At 38.8% G+C, this 13,440-nt stretch overlaps 1 protein-coding gene across 1 annotated transcript; it reads left to right on the top strand.

Annotated features, from left to right (window-relative positions):
* Positions 1 to 855: 855 nt before the first annotated feature.
* Positions 856 to 9,932, top strand: LOC139403176 (T-cell ecto-ADP-ribosyltransferase 1-like). Its single transcript, XM_071146880.1, has 3 exons — positions 856 to 878; positions 8,931 to 9,022; positions 9,165 to 9,932. Exons 2-3 carry the CDS (start codon positions 8,945 to 8,947, stop codon positions 9,930 to 9,932), a joined length of 846 nt encoding a protein of 281 aa, XP_071002981.1. The 5' UTR covers positions 856 to 878; positions 8,931 to 8,944.
* The last annotated feature ends 3,508 nt before the right edge of the window (positions 9,933 to 13,440 follow it).

Consider the following 13,440-nt stretch of genomic DNA (forward strand, 5'->3'; position numbering starts at 1 on the left):
TGTTATTAATCGTCGTAATACATTTTTCTGAGTACATTTTAATAGTAGGGAGTGTCTGCACATTTTTGGACAGGACAAGGGGAAGGTTATGTGGAAAAAAAATTACATTGCAGAGGGGGTGAATCTTTTTTATGACACCTCAAGTTAGCAAGACAGTACAAACAGATCTGGGACTAAGGCTAGGAAAGATCTAAACAGCAGTCAGAAGTCATGAGTGAAGTCCCCCTTGGTGACTGACTGATGACTGGTATCCTTCCATATCACAGGAGGTTGGTGGCACCTTAGTTGGGGAGAACGGGCTTGTAGTAATGACTGGAGCGGAATCAGGGGAATGGAATCAAATACATCAAACACATGGTACTCCCTTCAGCAGCCTCCACTGTTCCACATATACCAAATATGATATATTTTACAACATATTTTAATTGACAATTAAGATTTTCTATTTTATTCTATTAAAATTATGATACTTGGTTCTGCCACAACATTTTTAAATAAAACTTGTTGTTGTGAAGTAGGTAGAACTCATCCAGTGACGTCATTCCCTGTCACACAACCTCAGAGATGGTGACCATGACAACTGACTGACCACACATTGAGGTGTTTGACTTGGGGTTGAGAAGAGTGTGAGAAAGACAGGAAGGGGGAACGTTAACTCTTTCTCAGCAGCATCACTTTTAGTTTAAAATGGCCCTGTGGTGAACCAAGGTAGAGCTGTGTACATCCTCATGCATGTGTACGTGTGCAGACAACATGGTTTGTGGTCATGTCTGCTTGTAAAGTCAGAAATCTGACCAGGTATAAGTAGATCTTATCAGACAGTCTGCAAAACAGTGAAGCTGAACAATACAAAACTACCTCTATCGTGCTCCAGTCTGGTAAGTTCAACTATCATATCATTATAGTCTGATAAGATGTTACAGCAAGAGTGGTGGTATCAGATATAGGGCCTAGTGCAAAATCATTGTGAAATGTGCAAAAAAGACAGTAAACATTGTAATCTCTGTGTGATTTCATTTGGTAACACTTTTTCTGTATCAATTTCCACTGGCCATTAATATCAGGGCCAAATTATTATTTTTTATTTTACCTTTATTTAACTAGGCAAGTCAGTTAAGAATAAATTCTTATTTACAATGACGGCCTACCCCAGCCAAACCCAACCCGGACGACGCTGTGCCAATTGTGCGCCGCCCTATGGGACTCCCGATCACGGCCATATGTGATGCAGCCTGTATTTGAACCGCGTACTGCAGTGATGCCTCTTGCACTGAGATGCAGTGTCTTAGACCACTGCGCCACTCGGGAGCCCCTTAGGGCCAAATTAGGGTCAAATTCAATCTGGTTCGAATGGAATTCTCGAATTGGTGCTGGGTCGAGAGAAACCCAGGCCAGTGCATCCCAGTTTCACAACTGGTGCCAGCTCGATTAGAAATTGTACTGGTGACGTCGTTACTATGCAACCACCAACTGATCACTGCTGGATTCTGATACCATGTTTAGCTATCTCGTCTGGGCTTGATGCTGTTAGCTAGCACATGGACAAGCAACACTGCTGTAGTCAGACATGACATGAATTAACACCATAGCTGGATCATTAATTTATTTTTGAATGAGCTAACGAGAGCTATCAGTAATTTTAACTGGCCATGTCATATTGAAAGCTAGATAGCTACATCATATCAAACAAGTCACGTGGTTTGCTTGGCTTCCTAGCTAGAAAATAGCCAATGCCATGGCTAGCAAGGTAGGTATAAAGCTAGCTAGTCTGTTATGCTAGTGATGACGATAACCAATTAGCTTGCTAGCTAATGTGTGTCTGTGTCTGGCTTCAAAGTGCAAATGGAAACGGGGCTTCAGTAGCATTTCAACTAACTATCTACAAACCGTAACAATAGCCATAACCCTAACCTTAACACTTATCCTAACCCTGAACTGTGTTAAACACCTAGCTACACATCCATATTTTTATCAATCCATGTTTACCAAAATATTTCAATAGACAATAAAGATTTTCTATTTCATTCTATTATATTCTGTCCTAATCTATTCAAATTAGGATACTTGGTACTGCCACACACAAAAAAAGACTGACGTGAAGTTGTCTACACATTAGTGAACACTGGCGTTTAGAGTGACTTGAATTGCAAGTTGCAAAATGATGCAAAATCAAACCTGAGAAGCAGCTTTTTTGCATTCAGCAGAGCATTAGCTACAGGCTAATGACACAAACATAAAACAAAATATCTTGATCTAATGAACTGTCATAACCTACTTACTAAACTGGTGTTTTGACATTAGCTGTTGCTTTGACACTACTATAAAACACAATATCTCTAAGAGATGGAAATGATAATGAAAATATTCTACAGTAATGATGACAACTACATAGTTACATCTGGGAAACTGAATGACATTTATCTTTGTCAGGTTGTTTGTGTTGTGGTTGTGGTTTGCATCAAACTCAGTCTGATGATGACTGTCACACCTTCAAGAGGGCCTCAAACTTTAGTGTGGGTTCTGAGTGGAAAAATACTAGAAAAAGATACCTGTTAGTGGGAAAGAGATCAACAGTAGTCAGAAGTCACCCTGATGATTGACTGATGACTGGTATCATTCCACATTTAACCAAATGTGAAATATTTTCTGAAATATTAAAAAACATTTTATAACATTAGCCACTTACACTCATGGGAAATTACCTACAGTTGAAGTTTACATACACCTTACCCAAAAACATTTAAACTCAGTTTTTCACAATCCCTGACATTTAATCCAAGTAAAAATTCCCTGTCTTAGGTCAGTTAGGATCAACACTTTATTTTAAGAATGTGAAATGTCAGAATAATAGTAGAAAGAAAGATTTATTTCAGCTTTTATTTCTTTCATCACATTCCCAGTGGGTCAGAAGTTTACATACACTCAATTAGTATTTGGTAGCATTGCCTTTTATGTTTAACTTGGGTCAAATGTTTCAGGTAGCCTTTCACAAACTTCCCACAATAAGATGGGTGAATTTTGGCCCATTCCTCCTGACAGAGCTGGTGTAACTGAGTCAGGCTTGTAGGCCTCCTTGCTCGCACACACTTTTTCAGTTCTGCCCATAAATGTTCTATGGGATTGAGGTCAGGGCTGTGTGATGGCCACTCCAATACCTTGACTTTGTTGTCCTTAAGCCATTTTTCCACAACTTTGGAAGTATGCTTGGGGTCATTGTCCATTTGGAAAACCCATTTGTAACAAAGTTTTAACTTCCTGACTGATGTCTTGAAATGTTGCTTCAATATATCCACATAATATTCCTACCTCATGATGCCATCTATTTTGTGAAGTACACCAATCCCTCCTGCAGCAAAGCACCCCCTTAACACAACTGTGCTTCACGATTGGGATGTGTTCTTCGGCTTGCAAGCCTCCCCTTTTCCCTCCAAACATAACGATGGTCAAAATGGCAAAACAGTTCTATGACCAGGAGGATTTCTCCAAAAAGTATAATATTTGTCCCCATGTGCAGTTGCAAACCGTAGTCTGGCTTTTTTATGGCGGTTTTGGAGCAGTGGTGTCACGACTTCCATCGAAGTCGGCTCCTCTCCTTGTTCGTGTGGCGTTCGGCGATCGACGTCACCGGCTTTCTAGCCATCGCCGCTCCATTTTTCATATTTCCATTTGTTTTGTCTTGTTCCATACACACCTGGTTTTCATTCCCTAATCAACCTACATGTATTTAGTCCTCTGTTTCCCTCCATGTCTTTGTGTGATATTGATTATTGTAAGTGCTTCTGCACATTTTGTTTGACTGGTGCATGTCGGGTTATTGTGCCCATATTTTTGTGTTTCTATGGCCGTTTGTTTTACTATTAAAACTACCAAGTTCTGCTCTCCTGCGTCTGACTTCCTCACCTCCAGTACACACCGCATCACAGGTGGCTTCTTCCTTGCCGAGCCGCTTTTCAGGTTATGTCGATATAGGACTTGTTTTACTGTGGATATAGATATTTTTGTACCTGTTTCCTCCAGCATCTTCACAAGGTCCTTTGCTGTTGTTCTGGGATTGATTTGCACTTTTCGCACCAAAGTACGTTCATCTCTAGGTGACAGAACACGTCTCCTTCCTGAGCGGTATAACTGCTGCGTAGTCTCATGGTGTTTATACTTGCGTACTATTGTTTGTACAGATGAACGTGGTACCTTCAGGCGTTTGGAAATTGCTCCCAAGGATGAACCAGACTTTTGGAGGTTCACAATTCTTGGCTGATTTCTTTTGATTTTCCCATGATGTCAAGAAAAGAGGCACTGAGTTTGAAGGTAGGCCTTGAAATCCATCCTCAGGTACACCTCCAATTGACTCAAATGATGTCAATTAGCCTATCAGAAGCTTCTAAAGCCATGACATCATTTTCTGTAATTGTCCAGGCTGTTTAAAGGCACAGTCAATTTAGTGTATTTAGTCTTCTGACCCACTGGAATTGTGATACGGGGAATTATAAATGAAATAATCTATCTGTAAACTATTGTTGGACAAATTACTTGTCAAAGTAGCTGTCCTAACCGACTTGCAAAACTATAGTTTGTTAACAAGAAATTTGTGGAGTGGTTGAAAAACGAATTTTAATGAGTCCAACCTAAGTGTATGTAGACTTCCAACTTCAACTGTATATGGATAGGGCTAAAATGAAACATTTCTTACGGAAGATATATTCATACCCATGGTAGCACTTAAAAGGAAATAGTTGGGAGACTATGGAGCAATGATTATACTAAAGGTGAGGACACAACAGGTCACCTGACAAGACTGAATCTAAACATTACACCGTTGATTTTATGTGCATTTTACATTGACATTTACATTACAAACCAGAACTGAACTAAAAACTATTCATCTAACATCCAACATTTACAAGTCATTCAACGAAGTCACTTGTACCCAAAATAAGAGCTACAACACAACATCCCTGTTGTGAATGGCCCCACAAGTACCACTCCCTGCACCTTCTGACCAATGCCTTAGGAATTCTGAACAAGAACATGAAGTATTTCCAAATCTTCCGATGAACCAGAGGCTTTCTATGGTGTCTGAAATACTACAATGTGATTTGGACAGCTCTTTAGACAAGCAAATCACCTCTAAATGCCTTGGAACTCGCTCCTGTTTTGAGGTCACCACCTACATTGGTGCCCCACTGGGGGGGTACTCTCAGCTGCCGCATGAGAAGGAGTTGCTGATTCCCCCCTATGAAGTGTTCAATAGACAATATTTTATATTCCATTCATATTAGGATACTTCCCAATAGGCATAGACGTCAATTCAACATCCATTTCACGCTGGTTCAACCTAATTTAATTTTAAATGACGTGGAAACAATTTTGATTCAACCAGTGGGTTGGTTCTTCAACAATTTTTTTAAATTAAAACGTATCACTGAGAAATCGCTGGAACTCACCCAGTGACGTCATTACCAGTTACTCACACAACCTGAGAGCCTGTGGCCGTGTGACCATAGAATCTGGTACTTCTGTGTTGGAACAATGTTTGTGGTTGTGTGGGCTTGTATTAGTCAGATGTCTGACCAGGTATAAGTAGACCTTTGCAGAAAAGCTGCAAACACAAGTCCTGAAGCTGATCAATACAAAACAACCTCAATCATGCTCCAGTCTGGTAAGTTGAACTATCAGATCATTATAATCTTATAATTCGTTACAACAACAGTGGTGGTATGATATATAGCATTGTCAGTAGTAGTACTCATTATTTCTCTATAGAGTTTATATCAGTAGTACTAACTAAATGACACTAGGTTGTTTAACGTGGCTAATGTTATTTCTCCATAGAGTTTATATCAGTAGTAATAATGAAATACTACTAGATTGTTGTAGCTAACATAGCTATGATTTTTTAAATTTTTGAAAAATTCTATATATCCATTGTTTAGCTGGAATGGAATGTTTTTATCCTTTATATTTGACTGTAATATGTGGCTGTCTCACCTAGCTACTGTACAGTGCCTTCAGAAGGTATTCTTACCCTTTATTTTTTCCAAATTTAGTGTTTTTACAAAGTGGTAATGAAATGGATTTAAACGTCATTTTTTTGTCCAAGTTTTACACAAAATACTGTGAAGTATCAAAGTGGAAGAAATTATTTTACATTTGTGAAAAGTTAATGAAAAAATAAAACACAAATATCTTCATTAGATAAGTATTCAACCCTCTGAGTCAATAAATGTTAGAATCAATTTTGACAGCAATTACAGCTGTGAGGCTTTCTGGGTAAGTTAAGAAATGTGCCTACCTGTATTGTACAATATTTGCAAATTAATCATTTTTTGCAAATATTATAAGTTCTATCAAGTTGGTTGTTGATCATTGCTAGACAGTAATTGTCTAATCTTGACATAGATTTTCAAGATGATTTAGTCAAAACTGTAACTAGGCCACTCAAGAAAATTCAATGTTGTCTTGTTAAAACTTCTTTGGGACAGGGGGCAGTATTTTCACATCCGGATGAAAAGCATGTCCAAAGTAAACGGCCTGCTACTCAGACCCTGAAGCGAAGATATGCATATTATTAATAGATTTGGATAGAGAACACTCTGAAGTTTCTTAAACTGTTTGAATCATGTCTGTGAGTATAACAGAACTTATTTGGCAGGTGAAACCCTGAGGACAAACTCTCTTTTCATTGGGTTTTCATTGGGAATCCAGATTTCTAATCGACTTTCCTGCAGTTCCTATCGCTTCCACTGGATGTCAACAGTCTTTAGAAATTGTTTTAGGGATATCCTTTGAGAAATGAAGAAGTAACACTGTTCAGAACGGAGGTAGAGAGATGTGTACTCTTTGATAGAGGCGCGTGACCTGAAAAGCTCGCTCCACTTTGTTTTCCTCCGGTATTGAACACAGATCATCCCATCTTCAATTGTATCAATTATTTACGTTAAAAAATACCTTAAGTTGTATTAGGAAAGTAGTTTGACATGTTTGGACAAAGCTTACAGGTAACTTATGAGAAATTTTGTAGTCATGTTGCGCAACTTGGAACCGGTGTTTTTCTGGATCAAACGCGCCAAATAAATGGACATTTTGGATATATATCAACGTACTTAATCGAACAAAAGGACCATTTGTGACGTTTATGGGACATATTGGAGTGCCAACAGAAGAAACTCGTCAAAGGTAAGGCAAGAATTATATTTTATTTCTGAGTTTTGTGTTGCGCCTGCAGGGTTGAAATATACTTTTCTGTCTTTGTTTACTGGGGTGTTATCCTAAGATAATAGCATCATTTGCTTTCGCCGAAAAGCCTTTTTGAAATCTGACACATTGGCTGGACTCACAACAAGGGTAGCTTTAATTTGGTATCTTGTATGTGTGATTTCATGAAAGTATACATTTTAGAGTATTTTTAAAACATTTGGCGCTCTGCATTTTCACTGGATGTTGGCCAGTTGGAATGCTACCGTCCTGCATATCCCAGAGAGGTTTAATCACCAAAGGTGGATAACTGACTAAAAGGAGTAAAATACACAAAATCGTGTCTCGTACAATTGAAAAAGATCTCTCATGGTTGAAATTCTCCATTATATACCGCCATTCTGTCCTTTAGTAGTGTTTTTGTAGAAATCGCCTCAAACGTCATTTTACATCATGTTAAACAGTACTGCAAAAATGTTTACTTACAGAGTGCATCAAACATGATTTAGACCTTGTTTATGGAAAAGTGTTTATTTCTGTATTTCATGGTTGCAACTTGCTGAAAATTGTTCACAGTGTTCCTATTCTTGTTAAAGCAACTCCAATGTACATTTGGCCTTGTGTTTTAGGTTGCAAGATTTTACTCTAGGATTTGGCTTGTGCTTAGCTTTATTCTCAAAAAAACTTGTCAATGACAATTATACCCATAACACGATGCAGCCATCAGCATGCTTAAAAATATGACAAGTGGTACTCAGTCATTTGTTGTGTTGGATTTTCCCCCTTATATAAAGCTTTGTATTCAAGATATAATTAATTTCTTTGAATTTAAAAAAAAAAGTTTTACTTTAGTGTCTTATTGCAAACAGGTCGCATGTTTTGCAATATTGTATTCTGTACATGCTTCCTTCTCCATCTGTCAGTTAGGTTAGTGTTGTGGAGTGAGTACAATGTTGTTAATCCATTCTCAGTTTTCTACCATCACAAACATAAACATTTTAAACTATTCTAAAGTCACTATTGGCCTCCTTGTGAAATCCCTGAGCGGTTTCCTTCCTTTCTCTATAAAGTGTACTGTTGTCATTCTGCAGTCAATTGGAAAAAAGTAGCAAGCCAATTATTGAATGAGACTTGATTGACAGTAGTTTTGCTTCACAATAAAGGCTTTGTTAAATGGTGGCATTCCAAAAACTCCTATCAATTCTTAGAAGTGAATAATATCAAAGCTATTTTTATAATGATTATAATGATTACCAGTATGTTTATGTTTACTATCCGCTTCTATATGGTGCTTGTCACGCTCTTGATAATGGACGGACCAAGGCGCAGCGTGATTTGAGTTCCATATCCATTTATTAAGTGAAAACTTCTCAACAAAACAATAAACAAGCAACGAATCATGACTTCCGTGGTGTAACAAACACAATCAATATCCCACAAATACAGGTGGGAACAGGGACAACTTAAGTATGATCCCCAATTTAAAGACAACGATAATCAGCTGCCTCTAATTGGGAACCATTCTCAATCCCAAACATATAAATAAATTGACTAGAACTTCCCCTAGTCACACCCTGACCTACAACACCATAGAGAATCAAGGGCTCTCTATGGTCAGGGCGTGACAGTGCTATTGCAATTCATTTTAAAACGTGAATAGTGTCAAAGCTATGTTGTATCATGTTGGGTACTGTTATGATGATTGGTATTTGTCTCCTGTATATGTTGTTTTACTACAGGTGCTGTTGAAGTCATGGGGCGAAACAACATCCTAACCTTTGCTGTGCTGTGTGTCTTCCATGTTTGGACTCTGGGTGTGGACTCGAAGATGGTAAGACGTGGACTCCAAGATGGTACTTTCAGCATATAGTCTTGCTACTTTTAATCTGAGAACAAGATTGTTACAGTAAAAAAAATGTAATAATAGTATATATAAAACTGTTTCTCTGTATTCTCCTCCGTATTCTCTGAAGGTTCATCTCCATCAGCCTGGTCTCAATTCCAGCATACCCTTAGACATGGTCCCTGACTCTGTTGACGACATGTATAACGGCTGCACTGAACAAATGTACAACAAGGTGCAGAAGGAATATCTTGTACATGAAAACAAAGAGCCCTTCAAAAATGCCTGGAAGTGGGCCGAAAGGTGTGCAAAAAATGTGAAGAAACGATTCCGAAAGGACAAGTCTGAGTACAATGTTAGCGACAAACTTTCACATAATCATATCAAGGCTATCTGTGCTTACACAACAGGTCATCCTTCAATACACTCAGAGTTCAACCAAGCAGTCCGGACCAATAGATATAAGTATACAACCTCCTTCCAGTTCCACTCCCTGCATTTCTTCCTGACTGACGCCATTCGCCTCCTGAAAAAAAAGCAATCTTGTCACATCACATACAGAAGAACCAAAATGAAGTTTGTGGGTAAAGTTAACAAAACTATTAGATTTGGCTACTTTGCCTCCAGCTCTCTTAACAAGGACAATTCTGAATTTGGAGACAAGTCCTGCTTTGAGATAGAGACGTGTTTTGGCGCTTACCTGAAGTCCTTCCCCAAAATGGGGACAAAAGAAGAGGAGGTGTTGATTCCACCCTATGAAGTGTTCAACGTTACTGAGGTACTCAAGAAAGAAGACGATCCAACACTTTGGTGTGATGTTGTGAACAAACTACAGAGCACCAAAATAGCCAAGAGTAACCTGAATTGCCAAATGTTTAAGAAGCCAATTATTAATTAAGAAAATTAACATTGAGTCATTGTCCCTAAAGAGGATGTAATTCAACCAGCTCAGCTTCTTATTCTCAGGCTTCTTACAAAAATAAATACAATAAAATGTTGACCATAGTTTCTATTGTAATACGTTAATTGGTTTATTTGTGGATGTTACATACAAACCTCATCCTGACTACCAGAAATAGTGATTATTAAGATGTGTGTATTAACCTGTGTATCAGACTCCATAGGAGACTTTAAAGCACTTATATACCTTCTGCAGCTTGTGGCAAAATGAATAAAGAAAATCATTGAGCAAGAATACTGTATTCGTCATGTATTTTTTGTTTAAACTATTAACGTACTACGTTTAGACAAAGTGAAATTAATCCATGGATCAATCTATAAAATTACATGACAAGTTTAATTGTTCAATAAAGTTATGCTTAATTACTTCCTCCGAGGTGGCACATAAAGCCACAAATAAAGTGATACCTGAAACTACCATTTGGTACTGAAGGAATTTTTTTTTAAATCCCATGAAACATTCAAAATCATGTAAAAACATTCAAACATTTACTACTTTCACAAAAAGACAACATAAGGCATCATGGAATTATACAATTAATGTTCTTCCATAGAATACTTCTAACAGTCCAACATGGCTTCTGACCAATCATATGGCCAAATAAGGATTGACTGGCTGGCTCCACAGTACTGTTACAGAGCAAAGTTGGCGTCTTGACTTAAATTGGCCGACAGGCGTCACTCATCACCAGATTCTCAGAGCAGGTGGGCCCCCCCCCCCCCCCCCCCCCCCCCCCCCCCCCCTCTCTCTCTCTCACTGTATCTTCTTCTTCCCTCCCTCCCTCCCTCCCTCCACCCCCCCCCCCCCTCTCTCTCTCTCTCTCCCATCTCTCTGTCCCTCCCCCTCTCAGGTTGGAGGTGTGCAGGACCCTGATGGAGCCTCTGGCTCCCAGGTAAAGTGTGTCAGAACTGGGGTCCAGCAGGAGGACGCTGGTGTTGGACACCCCCAGAACTGTGCCTGATGAATAAATTAACTAAGCTGATGCTGTGTTGTTTGTTGAATTATTTGGGTCTAAAAACAAGACATAACCAATGAGTTTTCAAATAGAATAATGGACATTTTATAGTATATCTCTAATTTCTCAGCATACCATAGATTAAAGCAGCCTTTTTCAAACCTCTCCTCTGGAGCCCCAGACATTAAATGTTGTAGCCCTGAACTAGGATGCCTGATTTGAATAGTTAAAGGCTTCATGATTAGTTGACAAGTTGAATCAGGTGTGCTACTTAGTTCTGGAATTGTTCAAATACATGGAACGGCTGGGGGTCCCTGAGAAGAGGTTTGAAAAAGGTTTAAACAATAAACTCAATACAAGACACCTTCTCACACAGCCAATATATTGCTTTGTTGGAGAGAGAGAGAGAAAACAAATCTTGGTCCTCCTCTCCCTCTCCATCCCCATCGTTGGGCTCTCCTTTCCTCCAGAGGCTGGAGAAAACACACAAAGATAGGGCTGGATTCAACCACGGCTGGCTGGTGGCACCATAATTGGGGAGGAAGGGCTCATGGTAATGGTTGGAATAGAATGATGTCAAACACATGGTGTCCATGGTTTCCATGTGTTTGATACTACTCCATTCACTCCATTCCAGCCATTATTGTGAGCCATCCTCCCCTCACCTGCCTCCCCTGGCAACCAAACCACTTCAACACTTATGCATTCTCTTGTTTAGCGATATTGAGTCTTTACAGTTTGATTGTCCGCATGGTCAGTAGTATCTAGTCTATTGATGCAAGGAGCATCAATCTAAGGAACATAACGAAGAAATGCCCTTCCAAATCTGTCAGTTTAAGCTAGAGATACCTGTTTTTCCAAGGGCTGCTTCTCAATCTAGCACATCTGCCTATAGTGGCCTTCCACATCTGCCTATAGTGGCCTTCCACATCTGCGGTGGAAGGTGTCCGAGTTACAACTGCGTTTGTCAGACCATGAAAAACGGTCTTCTCATGGAAACATCTGTAGCGTCCAAACGGGTTGGCCGACAAACTAATATGGATAGATGAGACTCTCACAAACACGATGGTGTTCTCCGTTTTGCACTACGACCCACACAAGTATCATGGAACTATTTTGAAGGTAACCTGTACCGGTAGAAAATGAATGGAAGCAGGGAAGTAGCGCCACAGTCAAATAATATTACTAAAAAATATTCATATTCATGAAATCACAAGTGCAATATTGCAAAACACAGCTTAGCCTTTTGTTAATCCACCTGTCGTCTCAGATTTTGAAATGATGCTTTACAGCGAAAGCAATCCAAGCGTTTGTGTAAGTTTATCGATAGCATAACATAACATTATGTACACTAAGCATTAAGTAGCTAGGTCAAGAAAATCAGAAAAACAATCAAATTAATAATTTACCTTTGATGATCTTCGGATGTTTTCACCTACGAGACTCCCAGTTACACAACAAATGTTACTTTTGTTCCATAAAGATTATTTTTATACCCAAAATACCTCAGTTTGTTTGTCGCGTTATGTTCAGAAATCCACAGGAAAGAGCGGCCCCGACAACGCAGACGTATATTCCAAAAAATATCCATAATGTCCACAGAAACATGTCAAACGCTTTTTATAATCAATCCTCAGGTTGTTTTTAAAATATACTGTATTTTCGATAATATATCAACCTGGTGTGTAGGTTTTTCAATAACACCGGGAGAAACAATGGCCGCTTTACTCTGTAGCGCAAAACTCATACTGAGAGCCCCCACCTATCCACTTACGCAATGTGATCTTTCACGCTCATTTTTCAAAATAAAAGCCTGAAACTATGTCTAAAGACTGTTGACGCCTTAGGGAAGACATAGAAAAAGGAATCTGGTTGATATCCCTTTAAATGGAGGATAGATATGCATAGGAACAGAGAGGTTTCAAAATTAGAGGCACTTCCTGATTGGATTTTCCTCAGGCTTTCGCCTGCAATATCAGTTCTGTTATTCTCACAGACAATATTTTTTACAGTTTTGGAAACTTTAGAGTGTTTTCTATCCCAATCTGACAATTATATGCACATCCTAGTTTCTGGGGCTGAGAAATAGGCAGTTTCAAATGGATACGTTTTTTAGCCAAAAACGAAAATACTGCCCCCTACACGCAAAAGGTTAAATATACTTAAGTGTCAAAAGTACGTAATTTAAGCAAAAGTATTAATCATTTCAAATTGCTTATATTAAGCAAACCAAACGGCACCATTTCCTTGTTTTTATATTATTTACGGATAGCCAGGGGCACGCTCCAACACACATAATTTACAAACAAGGCATGTGTCTGCTAGATCAGAGGCAGTGGAGATGACCAGGGATGTTCTCTTAAAAAGTGTGTGAATTAAACCATTTTCCTGTCCTAAGCATTCAAAATGTACAAGTACTTTTGGGTGTCAGGTAAAATGTATGGAGTAAAAAGTACAATATTGTATTTAGGAATGTAGTGAAGTAAAAGT

This window comes from Oncorhynchus clarkii, unplaced genomic scaffold (assembly GCF_045791955.1).
Source record: "Oncorhynchus clarkii lewisi isolate Uvic-CL-2024 unplaced genomic scaffold, UVic_Ocla_1.0 unplaced_contig_9919_pilon_pilon, whole genome shotgun sequence".
Classification (NCBI taxonomy): Eukaryota; Metazoa; Chordata; class Actinopteri; order Salmoniformes; family Salmonidae; genus Oncorhynchus; species Oncorhynchus clarkii.